Genomic DNA, 21,252 nt, shown 5'->3' on the forward strand with positions numbered 1-21,252 from the left:
CTAAAAAGTTGTTCAACCCCGCCCACCCAAGAGGTCATGACCCACAGGTTGAGAACCTTTGTCATAGAGTGTTTAAAATATAGTATTTTCCAATCTTCATTTGTGCTTCTTCTTCTTAGTTTTGATAAATTAGACATACTTTGTCTATTATATTTTCATGTGACCAATATACTTAATTTGTTGAGATATTTTCTTGTTTCCAAAGCCAAGTAATCTGTTAACTAATACTCTAGTTGTCAAATTTTTGTGATTTGAAATCACTAGATTCCTCTCCTCCTCCACCTATACCCTCTCTCATAAACATCTATCCATCTCTCTATAAGTATTTTCAGACTTGTATTTACATTCACATCGGAAGCCTTCTGAAACATTTTTAGGAAAATTTGCGTTTGTGCAGCATAGCTGTGATTAACTTTAATGCAATTATTCATTCATATACTATAAAGATGGTTCTGTTTATTTTCTCCGAGGGCCTAGCACTTGAAAAATGTCTTTCCTCCCTGTTCCTAGAGGTGGTGCAGGAGTGGCGGCTGTGGCACATGTTCGCCAGTAGGTGGCAGAGAGGAGCGAGGCTGTGTTTATGCTTAGTGTTCTGAAATGTGAACATCTGAATGATCAGTAGCCTAACAATCCGTGAGAAAAGCCCACCTAAGATGACTGTTAGTCTGGCACGTTGCAGGCCTTGGGGGGAGGTGGGGCGCCAAACCATGCCAGAGATGACCCCTGCTCAGTGCCATATTACATGAGCAGGATATAGCGCTCCTGAGACTGCTCCTGAGATGACCCCACTCAGAGACCCCAGGCACCACTATGAGGAGCGAGTAAGTGGTGGAGAAACAAAAGGTTGTGGATACTGTGAAGAGAGGCAGAGCTGTGGTGAGGAACAGCCTGATGTGGGTAGCCAGTGACGCCACCTGGGACCGCAGTGGGGTTCTGATCTGTGATGCCACTGGGGGCCACATCTATTCCCTGGCCCTGCAGCAGCACCAAAAGCCAGGTGGATGCCCCTCGTCTTGGCTGCCTGCTAGGGACATGCTAATGTCTGAAGGCTGTGCAGAACTGGAGTACATGATGTGAAATTCACAAAGAATCAATAAAAAGGTTTTTAAAAATGTTAACCCTCCTTAGGATTTGCTTTTGTGCTGAGTCAACTTGTCCATCCGAGTGGTAGTTCTCTCAGCTTTCCACAGTCAGGAGTGAGATTGTGTGTGTTCAGGGAAGTGTTCCACAAGCTGATCATGTGATCTCATATGCTGTGCTTCTCAGCAGCGTCTGGTCCCATAAGCTCTCTGAGCTTAGGACCCTTCCTACCCCTCTCTCCATTTCTAGAATGGATTGTCTCTTTCGAGCACCTGCCTCTCACGTGTATGGATTTAGCAAAAGAATGGAACAGTGGTGCAGGTTGCAACACAAACGCACTGTTTACTGTCTCAATTCACTCTCCCTGGCTTTTACAGTGGTGGAAATTAGCAGAAACACGCTAACATACTTGCAATACTTAAAAGGATAACTACAATCTTTAAAGCACATATCCTGAGCAAAACCTTAACAGCAAAGGCCAAAAATGGCTATGCACATTAGTAGAGGTTTGTATAGTCACTGACACTTTTAACTACAGGAAAACCACCCATTCCCTTTATGTATTGGCATATGGGTTTTCTTAGCGAACATGAATAGGCAAGTGTTCTCTTAGAAAGCTAGGTTTACAGTTATATGGTTGTCTAATTGCACCCCGTTCCTCTTCTTAGCCTTCCTCTATGAAGCCATCTAACCTCTATAAAGCCATCTAACAGAATGGATTTTCTGGTGTTACCACACAATGCCTGAAATTGGATACTTACACAGAAAAGACACTTATTTAGCTGACAAGTTTGGGGGCTGAAAGTTATTGATCAGGTGGCCATATCTGTTTGGCTTCTAGTGATGACCCTGTAGGCTGTGTCATACTATGAGAGGATAAGGACAAAAGAAAGAGGAATGTTCAGAAGATGCTGAGCACAGACTTTCATTCTCCCTAGGGTGAACTGGAGTCTGAAAGGAGCTATACATTCTTACTAATCCAAGAGTGGCCACCGCAATGACTGAAGTCTTTTCCACTAAGGCCCTGCCTCTGAAACATCCTAACACATCCACATTGTACCCTGGGAACCAAGTGGCCAGCCCAGGCCATCTTGGAGGAGGAAGACAAACCACACTCAAGCCACAACCAATCCATGCCGCGCTCCCACAGATGATACTTCACCTTACGGAGGGATGTTTTGTGGTTCTAGATTAAAGGCAGTACTGGGTTCAAAGGCTCAGCGTCCAGCACACTGATCTCTGCACTGTCCTTGTGCAGTGTCCTTGTGCCCCATGTTGCAGGTAACTCCCCACATTCCTGTTCAGACTGGCTGCCCTTTCTGTCTTTGATTGTGATGGTAACTCCAGAGCTCTGCTCTGGTCCAGCTGTTGAGTATCACTATTGGTTCCTGTGGCTCATGGGAATATATTGCTGATCTTCTATTTCTACAGTTGCCCAACAACTCTAAAGATGTGGAAGCACCCGTTTCCCTGCTCTGGCCTTTTATAGTTTGATATTTGTTTGTCCCTTTCATGTATTTTTGAGAGGAAGGAAATATTAGTACATGTATTTTCAGTCAGGTTCTTTTGATTGGAGTTTACTTAAAATAGTACAACAGGGGCTAGTGAGATGGCTCCGTGGTTAAGAGCTCTTCTGAAGGTCTTGAGTTCAAATCCCAGCAACCACATGGTGGCTCACAACCATCCATAACGAGATCTGACAGCCCTCTTCTGGAGTGTCTGAAGACAGCTACAGTGTACTTACATATAATAAATAAATAAATCTTTTTTTAAAAAAAAACACCCAAACAAGGATAAAAAAACAAACAAAAAAACAGTACAACAAAGATTGCTGGACTGAGAGATGACTCAGTGGGTACAAGAACTGGCTGCTCTTCCAGAGGACCTGGGATTCGATTCCCAGCAACCAATGCTGGCAACTCACAACTATACAACTGCTGTTCTGAAAAAACCTGATGCCTTCTTCTGGGCTCTGTGGGCAGCAGGCACAAACACAAACAGACATACATGCAGGCAAAACAGCCACACACATAAAATAAATAATAAAAAATGTAAGATGACCAAATCACATATTAATAAAGATGATTTTACTGAATTAAAATCACATAAAAATAAACTCAATAAAAATTTTACTATTCACTGAAAACTAGAATTTTTACATAATAGAAAGTATTTTAAATGAGTAAACTGTTAACTACTTATACTACTTAAAATCTTCAATTTTAAGGTAAGTACTTAGTTACTGACTGAATCTTAAAATTAATAAAAAAATCAGCTGAAGTTTATATCAGTGGAAGCAAATTTAAGCCTTATTAAACTCAAGGAATTGCTTGCGATGGAAATGCAGCACCTGCATTTCCCCCATCTTCCCCATCTTTGATTCAGAGCAAATCATCACATTTCTGACAGTCCTGGAGTCAGGTGGTGATACTATGGCCGGTTTGGTTTTCTTCCCAAATGCATTCAGAAATCGATGTACTTTGAACTGTAGTCTGCTTCTGGGCTCATGCTATGAAGTGTGCTGCTTTTGAGTGATTCTGGTCATCAGCTGTAAGCAGCATCCTCATGTCAGCCTCACAACCCTCAGGCAAACAGCTCCTTCTTCAGGCCTCACTGTGCTGAGGAAACCGTGTGGGCCTTGAAAGCTCGGCATACAAAACGCTTTCTTCATGTACATTTTTTTCAATTTATGATTGATTTATGAAAGGATCTTCCCCCCCCCCCCACCCGATGGCCACAAAGAAGCTCACGAATCTCCCTCCATCTTTCCCAGGAAGCCATTAAAGTCCCATAAATGCAGTCTTAAAGTTTAAGCTCCTCTGACATTATCTGATTATAAATCTCTTTGGTCAAGGGAACATAAGATTTTTTAAAGTTATCCATAAAGTAAAGTGGCTCAGAAATCTTCAGTGGATTAAATCCTTCTTCCACCAACTGTAACTTCTTTAGCTTGAATGTTCCTGTTGTTTCCATTTTGTCCTAGGAATTAATTACAGATATATCCAGAACAAGTTATTAGTATTCATAGTAGATACTACGTATGAGCAAAATGTTTAACAAAATAGGCCACATTTCCTTATTGTATTTTATACCTAATTAATGTTTCTATAGTTGGTATTAATTTGACATTAGAAATAGAAAACACTTATTTGTTTATAAACCTTATTGAAATGTTAACTTATTGCATAAATAATAATTATTACTGTGACCAACAAATTAAGCATGTTTGAAAGACATATCCTAGCTCATGGCAATACCAAAACGATATGTCGAATATATGATACTGTTATAGGAGTTAAAGTTACAAAAAAAATAAAGTTTATAATGCAAGTTTTCTCAGGAAGTTCTGGTAATTTGTGTCTCTAGAGCAGAACAAAAGGATAAGGTTGGATTAATTTTAGCAATATTGAGTATTATCACATTTAAAATTTTTTGTTATGAGCAAAACTACCTTGTTATAAATGTGACTGAAAATTTTCACAGAGCTATTGTTTTATTCATGTGGTCAGAAATTTTAGTTCTGCATTTTCTCAGATTATTTATTGCTATAATTTGTTATAAAATTTTTTTTGAGATACAATATTACTGTATAGCTCTGCCTAGCCTTGAACTCACTATGTAGACCAGGCTGGCCTCAAACTCAAAGAGATCCACCAGTATATGTCTCTGCCCCTTGAATGCTAGGATTAAAGTGTAGTATAAGTCCAGCTACATAAATACTTCATATCTGAGAATGCTAGGCTTTCTGTTTATTGTACCAAATGAACAATAATCACTAACTGTAATGACCAATGCTCTGTTTGGAAAATTAATGATATTAAAGTATTTCCTAAAGGTGTATAGTGCAGGCCCAGGCTTCTAGAATAGCCCAATGTGAAAAATATTCTGCTTCTGAGAGTGAATTTTGCTAGGATTAAAGTTTTAAAATATCACCCTTTAGATCTGTGTTCTATTCAATGAAGGTATATTTCTCATGGGATAATGCAAGAATGGATGGGGAGGGAGGCTTGGCTACAGAAGGACGAGGTAGATGGGTGTGGTGTAGCTATGGGCTCCTTCCCTCCCTTGGAAACTTGCATGACACCTTCTGGTACCATAAAAACAATCCTCAGGAAAGAGGCTTTTTGCTCAGATGCTCTGGCTCCTGTTTCTACAGTATATGGTCTCTTCAGGAATAAGGCCCTACCTACAACCTTTGAGAGACAACCAAGGGCAACAGTATCAGCCTACAGAGTTTTAGGACTCTTGGGTTTCCTGACCAGAAACTAGTAAGGTGCCCGTGAACTCCAACAAGGAGCAGCATGGCACAGTAACCCTAAGAGTGCAACAAGGACATTCGCATTTTAGTGGCAACCAAAGGCTTGACAATTGGATTTAAGAACTTCTCAAAAGGAGGAAAACTACGCCTTGTACTAGAAGTTTATCCAACAACCGAGAGGTAGTGAGGTCCTGGATCTTATAAAGTTTGTATCAATTGTCACCTTATTAAACCAGGATAATTCCTAACTGCATTCTAAACATTTAGTTATATCCACAGGTAAGTATAGTTCTTGCCCCTCAACAAAGAAACTTCTTTTGCAAGAGATGAGGACCATTACAGCTGTAATTGATCATAATGCCAAAGCAGTGATCATGAGATACCAGTGTCACCTGACCCATCCGCAACACAACTACTGTACCTCTAGCTCAGAGAACACTTTCAAAAGAGGAAGAGGAAAGGCTGTAGCAATATATACAGGAAAGCCTTTGTGTCTGGCTTTGAGTGAAATGTTTGAGCAAAGCTTTTGCCATGTTTGGATCAATCAGTAGAAGCTGGGATATTATTTTGAGACTGTTTGAACCTTGAAGAAATGTTCTCTCTAGAGAACCTTTTCTTGGTGCTATAGGAGAGGTGCAGCCGTACAAACTTTGGTCCTAAGACAGTCTGACAAACCTGGAGTTCTTATCTTTGACTGTGGTTAGCCAAAAGGGACTGAGATGTGTGTGGGTTGCTTGCTCTCATGGGCAGCGAGAGCAGGATAACTTTGGTAGTTGGAACCTCTCCTAGCCCAAATTGACCTTGTAAAATGACTGAATAAAGTAACGGGAGTGAGCTAGCTGGTGTCAGTCTTTTTCAAGAAGGCAGAACCCCTGGAAATGAAGGTTTAGCATCTTGGTGAGCTTCTCTATCAACTGCAGCACCTATGATCAACATCAATCAATAAAAGAATGTACGAACCAAAAGAACAGGATTAGATCTCCTGGAAATGTCAGGTAAGTTATACTTATGAAGTCTCAACAACATGGCTGCCCAAACAAGACCTGAACAGGAATGATATCGACAGATATGCTAACACAGAAGGAGGAAATCTCATAGGGTCCCAACTCTAGACTAAGAATTATAGGCAACCAAGGAATTCTGAGGATGGGATGAAATAGACTTTCTCAAGAAGGAGTCCGCTAATGGTCAGTCCTGAAATAATATGCACATAGATAACATTATATTAACTGAGCAGGTTGAAATTATATATTTAGGAATATATATTATGTGCAATACATATATTTTTGTTTATATATATATAATGTATAAATAAACTAACAATTAAAGAAAAAGTCTATATAGAAGCTATACAGAAGATGATGCATAGGAAAGAAATGGAGATAACATGTAAGTACATAAGTTATATGGGCAAATTGATAGTGAACTTGGATTGTGCTGTCCTGATATGTCATATATGCCTGTGTTAAGGCAGGTAAAAGACACATAGGATGTCTGCATACAAACACTTTGGTGTTGACCTGGTGAAACCCACTTTTAGGCAAATAGCCCCGCTGTCTTAAGAAGATATGTGCAAGATACAGTTTTGACTTGTGACCCTTGCTGAGAGCATCACTTTGTTCTAAGGTCCTGTGTAAAGAGAAAGAAATAACTCTACAGTCAGGACAAAAACCCTTCATCATCCTTCCTTCACATGCAACTTCCAACACAGTGCCCAAGAGCACCAAGTCTCTGTTTCTCTGATTTTTATTCCTAAAGTTATCTAATATAAATAGATGGGCACATTCTCGAAAAGATAGAAGAGTATTTTGCTACTGACCCACCTTTTGGTTCTGGCTCCTACCTTTGACAAATTCTGAGGTTGTAAAATTACCTGAATTCTTAAAAAGCGCGGGCAGGCATAAGCTGGTAGAGATGTCACCACTTGGTCGTACATTTTTTCCAAGTCTAAAGACTTGTTTGGTTTTAGAATAACAGAAGTCATTCCTGCTTTTCCTTCATAACCTGGGGAAAGGTCAAAATAAAATCCATGTATTACTAGGTGAGTTTTCAAACTCAGTCCTGTCAAACACAGCCGGTCACAGAGACGCCCATTCTGCATTCTTTGGCAGAGGTAACATGGGGCAGTGGCATAAACTGAGTCTGCGTTTTCCCTCACGTATGATTTAATCACTAGAAGTAACTGGACAGTAGGGATAAGCACAGCTTGTCTTTCATTGTCTGTCCTACAGAATTGAAACAGACTGAATAGAAGACAATACGTTATACATAATTTTCATCCTATCAACATAAATACTATGAAAGAAAGCATATGGAGGGCTAACTACAGCCCAGTAAAAATGCATATTTTAATCACTAATGAAAAAAATCACAGGGAATATCTGAAGTTAAGAAAAGTAGAAATGGGTATTTTCCTTTTATTAATGAAAATTCAGTCTTCATTGCTTACTGCCCAACATATGATCTGCAGACCTCAGAGGGCAGGCCTATTTCTCGAGTCTTCAGAGACAGTTTCTCAGTCTGTTGTCTTCTTCCTTTGGTGCTAAATAGACACTCCAATCCCTGGCCTCCCCTCCACCCCAAAGCATTAGCCGGGAAACACTGTCATTCGCATAAAAGGACATACTTCAGGCACAAGTGGAATTATTAAACATTTAAACTAGAACATGTTTCTATTTAGTGGAATGAGCCAGCACATATCATAACAGGAAAAGAACGACAATTGGAAAGATCAGCTTCAACTATTTTCCAAATAGACAAAACATTAAAATTCATCCATACCTTTTATCCCAATGTGTCCATAAAGTTTGTTAGCTTATTCAAGGGCATTGCTTGTCAAGGCAAGATGAGAATATTTTAAAATATTAATTTTAATATACAAAATTTTAAATGTTGATTTAGAAAGTGATAAAAACCTAAAGAAGACATACATGGGCATTCTCTTCTACAATTCTCAAAGTCAACCGCAGTCACATACCTGGCACGGGGACACCATACACATTGGCTTCCTGTATGAAGTCCAACCTCCCAAGCACATCAGCGACCTCCGTGGTTGCGACATTTTCTCCTTTCCACCTAAATGACAGAGGGAACCTTAAGAGCACATGCATTTGAAGAGTCAGCTCCTGATTTCAGTTTTAGTGACTTGCATTTGGCTCTGTGAAGCACCTAGTGGCCAAAAATAACTAGTTTCCAAGCAAAAGCCATGCCACATCTACAAAAGCTTTATGTTCAGAGTTCAATAAACTCAGCAGCTATGATTTGGATAAAATAACTTAAGAGTTTTGTGGGTATAAATTGTTCACTAAAAATGTTTTAAAGAGAAACTGAATGATGAAGATTATATCAGTACAAAATCACTACTGTGTGCAATAATAAAAATTAAGTTTAAAGCTTTGTCCTTGGAGGTAGGAATTAAGGAAATACTATAATCACATCAGCATTTTAACCCACCTTACTTTCTGGGCATGTAAAGTATTGCTTTCCACTTCTGCTATTTTAATGAAGACAATTCTATATGATGAGATCTTGACATACTTCTTACTTATTCCTTATTTGTCTATTCACACAAGTCCTTGCTAAATACTTACTCTATGCTTCTGACTATTTTATAGCCATTGAGTAACAAAGTAAAATGAAATTTTATGTAGGCTAAGACAAGCTTGAGAAATTAGAAAATAAAACATTAAAAAATGGGAAGGTGTGGTCTCAGTTTCAGTATTTTTTCCATTACATTAAGATCATCTCAGGACTGGTAAGACATTTTGGTGAGTAGTGAGACACTTGTCGCTGAATCAGAGTTTAATCCCTGAAACAGACATAGTTAGAAGGAGAGAATCAACTCCCCAAAGTCACATGTATGGTGCAGCATTTCCACCCCCACGCCCACTCCAATAGGGAAAACAGTGATAAGGAAGAAAGAAAAAATGTGATTCATTTACACAATGGAATACTAATCAGCTAATAAAAACAAGGACATCATGAAATTTGCAGGCACATTTACGGGACTAGAAAACATCATCCTGAGTGAGGTAAGCCAGACTCAAAAGGATGAGCATGGCATGTGCTCACTTCTAAGTGGATATGAGCCACAAGTACAGGATGCCCATTGAAGCCTAAGAACACGGAAGGCTCAAGGGAGGAGTATGCTTAAATCTCACTCAGAAGGAGAAATAAAACTGTCTTTGAAGTAGATGGAGGCAGGGATGAAGGGAGGGAACTTGGTGGCAGAGTCTGTGGTAATGGTAAGCGGGGGATCAGGTGTAGGGAGAACCAGGGAGAGAGGGTCAGGAGAGTGACCAGAAATTGGCAGAGATGGGGGCGCATCTCTAGGATGGGCCAGAGACCTGGGACTGGGGAGGCTTTAGGGTATCTATGAGGATGACTCTAGCTGAGACTCCTAGAAGTTGGGAATATGGAGTGTGGCATGACCACTTTCTGAAGCCAAACAGAATCCCCAGAGAGAGAGAGATAAGGATACCAATGCACCCACAAAACCTTCAACACAAAATTTGTCCTGCCTACAGGAAATGCAGGGACAAGGAACAGACTGAAAGAATGGCCAACCAATGGTGACCCAACTTGAGATGCATATCATGGGCAAGAACCAATCCCTTAACACTATTAATGGTGCTCTCTTATGCTTGCAGACAAGAGCCTATCATGACAATACTCTGAGAGGCTCCACACAGCAGCTGACTGAAACAGATGTAGAGACCCACAGCCAGACATTGGACAGAGCTCAGGCAGTTTTGTGGAAGAGATAGGGAAAAGGATTGAGAAAACCAGAGAGTATAGGGATTCACAAGAAGACCAACAGAGTCTAATCTGGACCCTTGGGGGCTCCCAGAGATTGAACCACCAACCAAAGAGCATGCAAGGGCTGGATCAAGCATCACCTTTACCTCACACATATGTAGCAGATATGCAGCTTGGTCTTTGTGTGGGTCTCCCAACAACTAAAGCAGGGGTAAAACCTGACTCTGTTGCTTTCCTGTGGATTCTGATCCCCTAATTAGGCTGTCTTGTTTGCCCTCAGTAGGAAAGGATGTGCCTAGTCTTGCAATGACTTGAAGTGCTAGGGTAGAGTAGTACTGATGGGGGACCTCAGCCTTTTTAGAGGAGAAGGGGAGGGCAGCTTTCGGGGTGGGGAGCCATGTGAAGGGGGGACTGGGAGGAGGGGGTTTGTGATCATGATGCAATGTGAATAAATAAATAAATTAATAGGGGAGAAAAAATAAAGTAACGAAACAAAAGAAATGACTTTAGACCCCATGGCCTCTCTGTATATCCCCAACTCTAGCTTCACATGCTGTTTCTACTTTTATATACTAAAAGTAAAGTTTACTGATTGGGTATAGACTAGTTCATTTTTTTTTCTAAAAAAAAACTATGGAGTTTAACATCAGAACTAAACTTACAGTTCATATAGAAACAGATGGTGAGCCCATCTTTGTGCGGGCAATCATTGGAGAGTTGAAAGGCCCCTGAGTGTCCTGAGTTATCAGAAGTAGAAGCTCTCACTTTCCACAGAAGAGGGATTCACAGGCACATGGCCAGCTGGGCATTCATGGTGCCATTCCTACCTGAAAGTGTCTCCAATACGGTCCCAAAAATAAAGGAAGTTCTCGTGATCCTGGAACATGAGATCTCCTGTATTGAAGTAAACATCTCCCTTCTTAAAAACATCAAAAAGCAGCTTGCTTCTCGTGTGCCTGTATGAGCCGGCATAGCCAAAGAAGGGGTTCTTATTATTCACACGGGAAATGAGGAGACCAGGTTCTCCTGCAAGAGAAGGGGCTGTTTTAGGAGCCATGCGCTCCAACAATGATCAGTGCAGACATCACACACACCTAAGTTATAGCTGAGAAACCCAGCTACTGTAGCTTCCTATTTTCCTCTATATTTGTTCTCATGCTACACGATGGCATTTCTTCTTGGTGCCTACATCTAGCACATCTGTTAATAAACCTTGCAAAAAATATGAATGGCAAAAGAATCGCATGAAAAGCAAATATGATTTTAATTTCTCTTGTACTCTGGTTTGACAGATGAAGGGTAATGTCTCTTGGAATTGTACAGATTTTAACTCAGGTACTTTTGAGAGCAAGTAACTCAATAATTTTAATAATCTGGTAATGGTACTACATATTAGTGACCACACCAGCTCTGCCATTATCATTGTACTTAACTTGAGCAATTGTTTGAAACTGGCACTACAATTATAATATTATTAAGAGAAAAACTAATGCTCAGAAGGGTGAAATCAGCAGTCAAGACCAGAAAGAGAAATAGATATGGAACTCAAGTGAAGCCTTTGGAGCAAAGGGTCCCTGACCCAGTTAGTGGTTTGTTCTGTAAATCCTTGACAGAGGAGGGGAGGGCATTAGAAAGAACTCCTGCCTCATGACACTTATTAATGCCATGGCACCCATGCTTAGACACTGATCCAAATTCATTACTTCAGTCAAGTCTACTTAATGGAGGTTATGCTTGGCCATCTGCAAGGCAAGGTTACATTTAGCACAAAGGAAAGCAGAGATCACAGCAGCAGCCTTAAAGGTCCATGTCTACCTCCTGGGTTGGCTGCAGCGATGGATGAAGTAGTCACAGGGCTCTTAGCAAGGGCTGCTCCTCAGTCACCATACAGTCACTTGTGTCCCCTTACCTCCTTCTGTATAATGACACCCGCTCTGCTGCCACAGAGCTCCACTGCTTCTCGTTCTCGTCCTTTCCAGCCTCACCAGCCCCACCGCCGCTGACATCAGCATAGTTACACCACACACATCACCGCAGCAGTCCTGTCCTTAGAGTCCTTCCCATGCATCCTCTCATCCTCATCAAAAGCCTCCAAGAAAGGTCTGGACGACAGCTCCACTTTACCAATGCAGAAAGGGAGGCAGACCATGTAATCTGCCAATGTCGTACCATCCCCACACATGCCAGTCAGAGTACACAGTTCAGAATGAGGTCCACAAGCCCTCAAGGCCTCTCACACTCTGAAGCTTGTCAGGTTGCATTTATTAGTGCAGAGAATTTTTAAAGATTCCTTTCATCCTCACTTCTCAGGGTGTACATACTAGCTTTTCCTCTGACAAATTATTGTAAATACTGTATAGGTCACAGTGTGTTCATGTCTCTCCTGATGAGGCAGAGTTGACATAATGAAGGGACAATGCTATAACACAAAACAAAGTTCAAGTGATCATGAGAACTCTCAAGTGGGCCCAGTCAGCATTTTTGGAATTGCTGAAATTACAGAAGCACCATCCCAAGATTTAAGTTCCAGTTTCAGATCTTATGAGGGTTCTAAACAGCATGCTAAGAAAGACCTCAAGTTCTCCAAATCCTCCAAAGGTTAACTTTTTTCCTATTTTTATTAAGCAACTTATTATTTATTTTTATTTTATGTGCACTGGTGTTTTGCCTGCATGTGTGCATGTATGCTGAATCTCCTGGAGCTGGAGTAACAGACAGTTGTGAGCTGCCAGGTGGGTGTTAGAAATTGAACCCAGACCTTCTGGTTAAGAGCCAGTGCTCTTAACCTCTGTGCCATCTCTCCAGCCCTCATTTTTTTCTCTTAGACAGTGTCTGTGGAGTTGAATTAAGAAATATTTGATATTGATCTTATTAGTTTTAGTGTACACACACACACACCTCTCTCTCTCTCTCTCTCTCTCTCTCTCTCTCTCTCTCTCTCTCTCTCTCTTTCTGTGTGTGTGTGTGTGTGCAGTAGTGCAGTTGAGTGCAGGTGTCCTTGAAGACCAAAGGCTCAACTCTCCTGGAGCTGGAGTAACAGGCAGTTGTGAGCCGTTGTGACACAGGTACTAGGAAGTGAACTCTGGTCCTCTGCAAGAGCAATACCTCTGTCATCTTCCCAGACATGGAGCAACATTGGCTATTCTGAGCTTGGGAGATAATTAACTCTTCCTTTTATAATCTCCCCTGTAGCAGTAAGATAGGCATAACAAGAATGTAAACAGAGCAGGTTGACAACTTGCATTAACATGTTGAAGCAAAGATCTAGGAGCCATGTCTGGTGTAGCGTGAGCCAGTATGAGGTATTGCCTCATTCTGTAACTTGGGATACATTTACATAGACAGTAGCTACTCATTCCTAAGTGCATATCTCTATACATTCTATTTTCAATGATGATCTGCTGGTGACTGAGGCCTTTGTTTTTATTAAAATTTCTAAACTAAAATTTTAGACAGTCTACCTTGAGAGAAATAGAAGGGAGCAGAGAGGAAAGGGGAAGCCACAAAGATTTGTACACATCTCTTAATTGTCAACATGAGCCCCATTAAATAAGTAATGTCACCTTCCTATTTACATAGGAAGGAAACGAGTCTTGGATCAATCAGTCTGTCCACTGCTGCCTGGTTTCTAAGTCTCAAAACCAAAGTGTAAAGCAAAGGTGGTCTGACCATTGTACCTAGGGTGTAATATTAATTTAGTATTATTGGTGATATGTGATGTAGATAAGGAGAAATAAAAGTCAAAGACACACCGCTAAACTATTTTACGACCTAACTAGGGATCAATGTCCAACAGTTAAGCCAGTGCACCTGCATTACACTTCAAAGTCAACCACATTCAACAGTCTTTCCTTCCTGAACTCAGCATGTGTGGATTCAGATGATTTGTCTAAGACAGCAACTTCGTAACCCATCTTACCTTTTCTCACGCGGTAGCACCAGCCTTGTCCGTTCCTCAGTGGTTCATCTTTCTGGAAGTCATACTTTATCAACTCAAAGGAGAAAAAAAGCTGCAAACCCAAAGTGAAGAATAAAATTGAGCGTTTGGCTGTTTGTGCAAGAACACGGTCTGTTAATGGAATCTATGTTCAATTTAAACAAGGAATCTTTTGACTGACAAAATAATTAAAGAAAGACTTGGAATTGAAGTGGGAGGCACTGGTAAGCAGGCCTCTTTAAGTGGCATTCATTTTCATTTCCTTTAGCTTTACTTCACCTGAACACTGCTAGACTTTACCCTCGGAAGAGTGAGAGCGAGTTACAGAAGGCACCTCTGATTTATTCATTATTCTAACCATGGGCTGGACAACCCATTTCATAGTCTCTGAAAACATCTTCTCTAAAGGCAAGTTTTAAACAGAACATCAGGATTTTTGTTAGTGTCCTTTTCCTCTAGGCCTCCAGAAACATGACCCACTGCCTAGAAACTAGAGAAACTTGTCAATAGTTTGGCTTTACTCTAGGCCTGTCAGGTTAACTCCTTCAAACTAGCATGGTAGTCTGTCTATCACTACGGCATGAGAAGATGATTCAGACAGAATCTCCTTCTTGGACAGAAGCCAGGATAACTGGATGTCCATCTGCTCATCTTCAGAGGGTCCCAACTAGATGTCCATCCCCGTGTCCTGGCTGCCTCATCCTGGTGGCCACATCACAGTATCATGCTGGTGCATTCATTCCATCTGACCTGAACATGAACTAAAAATTCAATCCAACCCCCTTATTTCATCTATAAGAAAAGTGAGGTTTTGGGGGGGGCATTTAAACCTGTGGCCTTATTAAATGGAATTGGAAAAGAGATTTAATATTGAAGGGATGAAATGGAGTGAAATAAAATAACATGGGATGGTAAGTGAGGAAAGAGAAGAAGGGCTGAAGAGAAAAAAAAAAGTATGCAAACAAGAATTAAAAAGTACAAAAGGAGAACAAGTAAATTAATGAGAATAGAATCACTAAGATAAATATGTTAATATCAAGGTATAGGTAGAACCAGATCTGATGTTTTAGTCTTAATAAAAACAGCATGTACTCAGAACCACAATTCAACATCTAAAGGTTTTTTATTTTTAATTATATATAGTAATTTACACTGAGTGTGTTTTTGTGTATGTGTATGGGCACACACATGGTATCATGTGTACGTGCATGTGAGCATGTACATGTGGCTGTGTGTGTGTGCGTGTGCATGCACGTGTGCGTGGGAGTTGATTCTCTCCCTCGGCCATGTGGTGCCGGGATGGACACTTTTACCCAATGAGCTCTCTCACCCTTCCACAATTCATCATTTTAATTCAGTTTAAACGACAGCATCTAATGTCAACTGAGCACTTAGTCTAAGCCAAAGTGCTAAGATCTTAAGAGTTCTCTTTAAACACTGGACTGCTTTAGGAGGGAGTGACTAAAGCCGTCCCATTTGAAGACAAGGACCCATCAAAGCGGCTGCAAAGAACATACTATTCCTCATTACATAAAGGCTCTTTATTAAAATTCATGTTCGTTTTGTGCTGGTATTTGCTGCTTTGATAACACAATATTGCTGTACTTGCCTAATGGCCAGTGGAGAGATTCCAGACATTCAGTTCAGCCTTTATCATCTTGTTCCAATAGGGAAGAAAGAGAACCTTTTCTCAAAACTTTTTTTTTCTCTTGTTTTATATTTTGAAACACTTTCCCAGCAACTTCGGATATCTGTTTTGCTGATATTTATTTTCAGTTAATTTGGCAACAGTGTACACCAGTGAGAGCCGTTTCATAATGAATTATTGTCAGCGAGTCTATCGTTAGGCAAATAGCACTTGACAGCAGAGGTAATTTTAACTCCATGTGAAGTTAGATACATTATAATATCTCTGAAAAGTAGTCTGGATTAAAGCATAAATGTGTTACTAGAAGCATCTCCTCCTTTCTATCTTTAAGAGGTTACCATATGGCTATGCTATAGTGTTACAAATAAAAAGTTACCACACTTTAAATTCAGATTAAATCATGCATGTATCTTGGCGCACATATCCAGAGCACAGCTATATAAAGTCTTGTAAATTTGGTAAGTGGTTTCCTCTGAACTGTTCTATCCATAATTACATGGTTCGATAATGGCTCCAGGAGTCCCCTCTCTACTTACATACCATTCCTTTTTTGTTTGTTTGTTTGGGTATTTCACCGGCATATGTGTCTGTGCGCCATGTGCACGTAGTGTTCACAAAGGCCCGAAGTGGCATCAGCTCCTGGAAGCTGACCTAAAGATACACGTGACTCACTCTGAGGATGCTGGGTATTGAACCCAGGTCCTCTGGAAAAGAAACCAGTGCCCTTAACCACTGAGCTATCTCTCCAGCTCCACCTACACGCCTTTCTATATTCAGATACATAAATATCTATATTGCTAAGGAACCTAAAAGTCTTTTCTTGATTAATACATGAGGAAAATTTAGCCCAAAGAAAAGCAACTAGCTCAGGTAGTGGAGTCCAATAGCAGCAGAGCTGACGCTGGAGCTGAGCTGTCTGTGTCTGTGTCTGAGAATTCTGCCTTGAGAATGATGTCTGGTCTTCCCCCTCAATGCCTTATGGCTGTCTGGAAGACCTCGCTATGCTATTCTGTTTAGGAATGCACTCATTTGCCTGAGATGCTTAGGCCAACTACATAACAACAGCGAGATTTTAAAATGGCATCTCTAAGCCACACCAAGAGTGGTGTAGCTGAGCTGTGCCATCTTCATTCCGCACGGGAAGGAATGCAGGTCTCGTGGGCAGCTGAGTAGAAGACCCATGGTCTTGCCCTTGATACTCTGCAGGATTCTGCCTGGGCGCTGTTCCTGTGGCTGCATTTAGCCTTTCCTTTAGCTGTAACCTTGAGTGTGACAGCCTCCAGTGAGCTGAGTCCTTGTCAAGTGTCAACCCTTAGGGTGGTCTTGGAGGTTCCTGACCTGCACGTGATGTCAGAACTGTAGGTGGTCTTATGTTGAATGTGCTCCGACTTTGCTCTTGGCAAGGAGATGCTTACACTTCAGATGATTAAGCAACTTGTGAAAGTATTAGGAAATAGTTTTTTTTGACAACCCCATATTTTATCTTAATATTATATCCTTGGATTTACCACTATGGAAGAAAGACCTCCTCTCCGCTGTCTCCTATTTATGTTAGTAATACACATATTTTGTATTTTCAAATTTTCTTTCCACTACACTTAGAGGCATAAAGTGGGTCTGTTTAATTTCCTGTATGTAAATGGATTAATAACTGACCATCTAACTATTGAAATTGAAGGTGACTTCTAAGTTTTATTTAATCTTCAAATTGAGCAGATGTGCTCATTCAATGTATTTTGCAGAGAAATACAGTATTCTTACAATACATATGTATCTTATTCTCTGCTTATTTGTAAGATTTTTAGAACAGTCCTTTGTTGTTCCTATACTGGGAGAGCAATTTAACCATTATTAAAATCCCCAGATGAAGGATGAAGATGTTTCTGGTTTTTTTGTTTGTTTGTTTTTTTCCGAGACAGGGTTTCTCTGTATAGCCCTGGCTGTTCTGGAACTCACTCTGTAGATCAGTCTGGCCTCGAACTCAGAAATCCACCTGTCTCTGCCTCCCAGAGTGCTGGGATTACAGGCGTGCGCCACCACCGCCCTGCTCATGTTTCTGTTCCTTTGTCTGGCCTTTGGCAGTCTGTTTGCCTTTGAGAGATGCCTACACCATGCCCCATCATCAACCAAGCTATGTTTTGCACAACCCATCTCTGTCTGTCTGTCTGTCTGTCTGTCTCTCCTTAGCATGACTGAGTACTTTACACTCTGTTCATTCATTTCTCTTGTATATTCTTTCCTGTTTCTTCTTCTGCACCATGCTTTCATCCTCTGGAACCTAGTATGCTCTCTGGTTAAAGACTCAAATCTTTATGAGCATTTTATTATAGTTAAAGGAATCATGTTTCCCTGTGATCAGTTCTTTCCTGCGAGAACAGTTGAGCACAGGCCGGAACTGTGCACAACGTCTCAATCCTAGTCATATTCTCCCTAATGATGTTTACAATCTGCTTTGTTTTTAAAACTTTTCATGAGCTGTTCATTTCTATTATAGGTTCATTTTTCTTCACCTTTCCCCCTTTCAGTTAAACATGTTTAGTTTCTAATCCCTTCGCTGGTCTGTGTCTCTCTTGAAACCTCCCCTCATTTGAGCTCTTATTTTTAAAGAGCATCCCATTGTGATATTTTTCGCATGGAAATAAATTATTTCCATGTAATGGAAAGCATGTCTTGGGATTTGAAGTACTTACTATTATTATGCAATCTCACTATCTGCCTTCTGCATTTACTTGCAGTTTCCTTTGTTTCAAGACTTCTGCCTTCAATGGGTTTTATGTTTAACCTTTCTAAATTATTTCCCCAGGTGAAATTACCATAGAAAAGATAATGGCTGCTCCTAACTTTGATTTGAGTTTGCTTTGGATATTGTTTCCTGATTTGTATTTTGTTACATCAGTCACGTTAATGGGATTCCATCTTTTTACCTCATGCAGTAAGGGGCAGAGATTGCAGCTGTAACCATGCAGGGTGACAGGAGGCCAGCACCACATGCTTTCTCCTTCACTCATAGCATTAGCTCTCTAGTTGGAAGTTGATTCCTTTCTGAGCAGTAAGTTTTCAAGTTTTAAGAAACATACTTAAAATCCCTTTGCTTAATTATGGAATGACTATTGCATTTTTTTGAAAAAATTATTATAACCAGACAGTAGGTAGCTGAAATGATTTTTTTTTAAAAGAGAGACTACAATTCATATGGTGTTAGGTTCAATTTTTAATTTTTTCATGGTATAAACAAGTTAACTAAAATGAATTGAAAATCAGTATTTTTTTTTCAAATGGAGACAATGAGGCTACTGTGTATTACTGACATGAGGGCAGTCTTCCAGGAGAAAGCTATAGTGAACACAGGCTAGCAGTGTACACACAAGGCTTTTCAGCACGCTCTTGTTGGAAGACTCTGCAATGACTTGAAGTCACAAAAGGATCTCCACAGGAATATAATTGTTTTTAATTTCCTAAGTGCTGTGTCATAAATTTTTCCCAAGTGTTTGAAATGAATGGTGTTATACATTTAATAGATATAGGTTCCACATATATCACTTAGTTTAAGCAGTTTATTGCATTGCTTAAATATCCAACATCACTGAAAAATTTTAAATTATCTTTATTTATGTATATTATCTTTATTCATGTGAGTGAATGTCCTGGATGTGCAGGTACCTAAGAGGCCAGCAGGGGGCATCAGATCCCATGGAGCTGGAGTTAGGTAACTGAGCTACTGCAGGATGTAGTGCTAAGGTTCTCTGGATGAGCTGTAGTGCATCCTACCCATTGACCCAACTCTCTAGACCTTGCTTTGGTTCTTTAACTCTTAAAATACTATTACTGTTGTGTACTAGGAGCAATATAACTTATGTGTTATAAATGACAAAAAGATAAGGAGCAGTGAAGAGATATACTCAAGAGGAACAGAGAGACTCATTCAGGACTTATGCTTTACTATTAAATACTAAATTTGAAAACTGAACAAAAGTAAAACAAAGTCATCCCCATGCTGCAGTCAGCCCCACACTATAGTCAGTCATCTGTATACTGCAGTCATTCCCATACTGCAGCCAGTCATCCCTATACAGCAATCATCCCCATGCTGCAGTCATCCCCACACTGAAGTCAGTCATCCCTATACTGCACTCATCCCCATGCTGCACTCATCCCCTACACTACAGTCAGTCATCCCCATGCTTCAGTCATCCCCAGGCTTCAGCCAGTCATCTCTACCCTGAAGTCATCCCCACACTGTAGTCATCCCCACACTGTAGTCATCTCCACGCTGTAGTCATCCCCACACTACAGTCATCCTTACACTGCAGGCAGTCATCCCCACACTGCAGTCAGTCATCTCCATGCTACAGTCGGTCATCCCCACACTATGGTCATCCCTACACTACAGTCATCCCTATGCTATAGTCATCCCAACACAGCAGTCAGTCAATTCTAGGCTGCAGTCATCCCCACCCTGCAGTCATCCCTATGCTGCAGTCATCATCCCCATCCTGCAGTCATCCCCACACAGCAGTGAGTCATCCACACCCTGCAGTCATTCCCATGGCACAGAGGGAGCACATGGCAGAGGGCTGGGGTTTGCAGAATTCACAGCATCATGTCACAGATCACCCACAGCCACCACTGCCTTTGCAAATGTTCTCAGCTTCAAAGCATAATACGACTTTTCACAATATAGAAATATGAGTGCTAGACAAGAGTGTGGCCCTCAACATACTATCTATAGAGAAAGTGATGTGCTTACATTGTAGAAGAAGTTTGCTCTCCCGACAGATCCGATCTTTCCGGTATGGTTCATGAAGCATATGTTTCCTTCAGTAGCTCCATAAAATTCACACATTTTAATATTTCCAAATCTGTCTAAAAATTGTCTCCACACGTCACTGCTCATACCGTTTCCAACTGCCAAACGCACCCGATGGCTCTTTTCCCCTTCTCTCTGTTAGGAGAAAGGATGTCACATGTAAGTCACTCCAGGTCCCCACTCTTTCTTGCTGTCGTTTATATTGGCAACTGAGCTTCCCTGAAAGTAAATGGAGCCTGTGCAGTAGCAGAAGACAGAGGCAGGCACAAGGAAACCACAGAGTTCTGCTGGAGAACTGTGTCCAGCAGCCAAGGCTGGGTAGGAGGGTACTGGTTCTTCTCCGTATCTGGGAGGAAAATGTTCTTTCCAAATTACAAGTCACAAAGGCTCCTTTGATAGCATAGACATCCTAGGAAGGGAGAAATTGTATTTTCGGATTTATGTTAAAGGATTAATTTATTTTAGGATTTGTTTTAAAGGATTATGAAATATTTATTTTCATTTATTACCTGTATAATTTTGCACCCAACAAGAAACCTCCAATTCCAAGGGGAAGTAAAATGAAAACTTAAGTCCTTAGAGACAATTTGACTGAAAACAAGACAACTCGACATAATTCATATTGAGAATGCACGATCTTCTCAACTTTTATTTGTATTTTGAATTAAAGCAGAAATGGATTTTATTCTATTTTCAATAAGCATAACATCAATTAATGTGAATAATGCACCCTTCAGTTCAACTAAGACTGCATTACCATTATA

General features: G+C 40.6%; 1 protein-coding gene and 1 non-coding gene across 2 annotated transcripts in view; one reads left to right on the forward strand and one right to left on the reverse strand.

Annotated features, from left to right (window-relative positions):
• Nucleotides 1-499: 499 nt before the first annotated feature.
• LOC127664256 (small nucleolar RNA SNORA17) lies at nucleotides 500-631 on the forward strand. The gene has a single exon (XR_007973121.1). It is a non-coding gene; the product is annotated as a small nucleolar RNA SNORA17 (small nucleolar RNA).
• Nucleotides 632-3,226: 2,595 nt separating this feature from the next.
• The window catches only part of Slc27a6 (solute carrier family 27 member 6), a 65,276-nt gene continuing 47,250 nt past the window's right edge, over nucleotides 3,227-21,252 (reverse strand). The window contains exons 5-10 of the mRNA XM_052155847.1: nucleotides 20,429-20,623; nucleotides 14,016-14,106; nucleotides 10,924-11,122; nucleotides 8,316-8,413; nucleotides 7,212-7,342; nucleotides 3,227-4,059 (exon numbers count right to left, since the gene is read on the reverse strand). Coding sequence (XP_052011807.1) covers nucleotides 3,883-4,059; nucleotides 7,212-7,342; nucleotides 8,316-8,413; nucleotides 10,924-11,122; nucleotides 14,016-14,106; nucleotides 20,429-20,623 — 891 coding nt within the window. The 3' untranslated portion in view covers nucleotides 3,227-3,882. The remainder of the gene's footprint in view (nucleotides 4,060-7,211; nucleotides 7,343-8,315; nucleotides 8,414-10,923; nucleotides 11,123-14,015; nucleotides 14,107-20,428; nucleotides 20,624-21,252) is intronic.

This window comes from Apodemus sylvaticus, chromosome 13 (genome assembly GCF_947179515.1).
Source record: "Apodemus sylvaticus chromosome 13, mApoSyl1.1, whole genome shotgun sequence".
Taxonomy (NCBI): Eukaryota; Metazoa; Chordata; class Mammalia; order Rodentia; family Muridae; genus Apodemus; species Apodemus sylvaticus.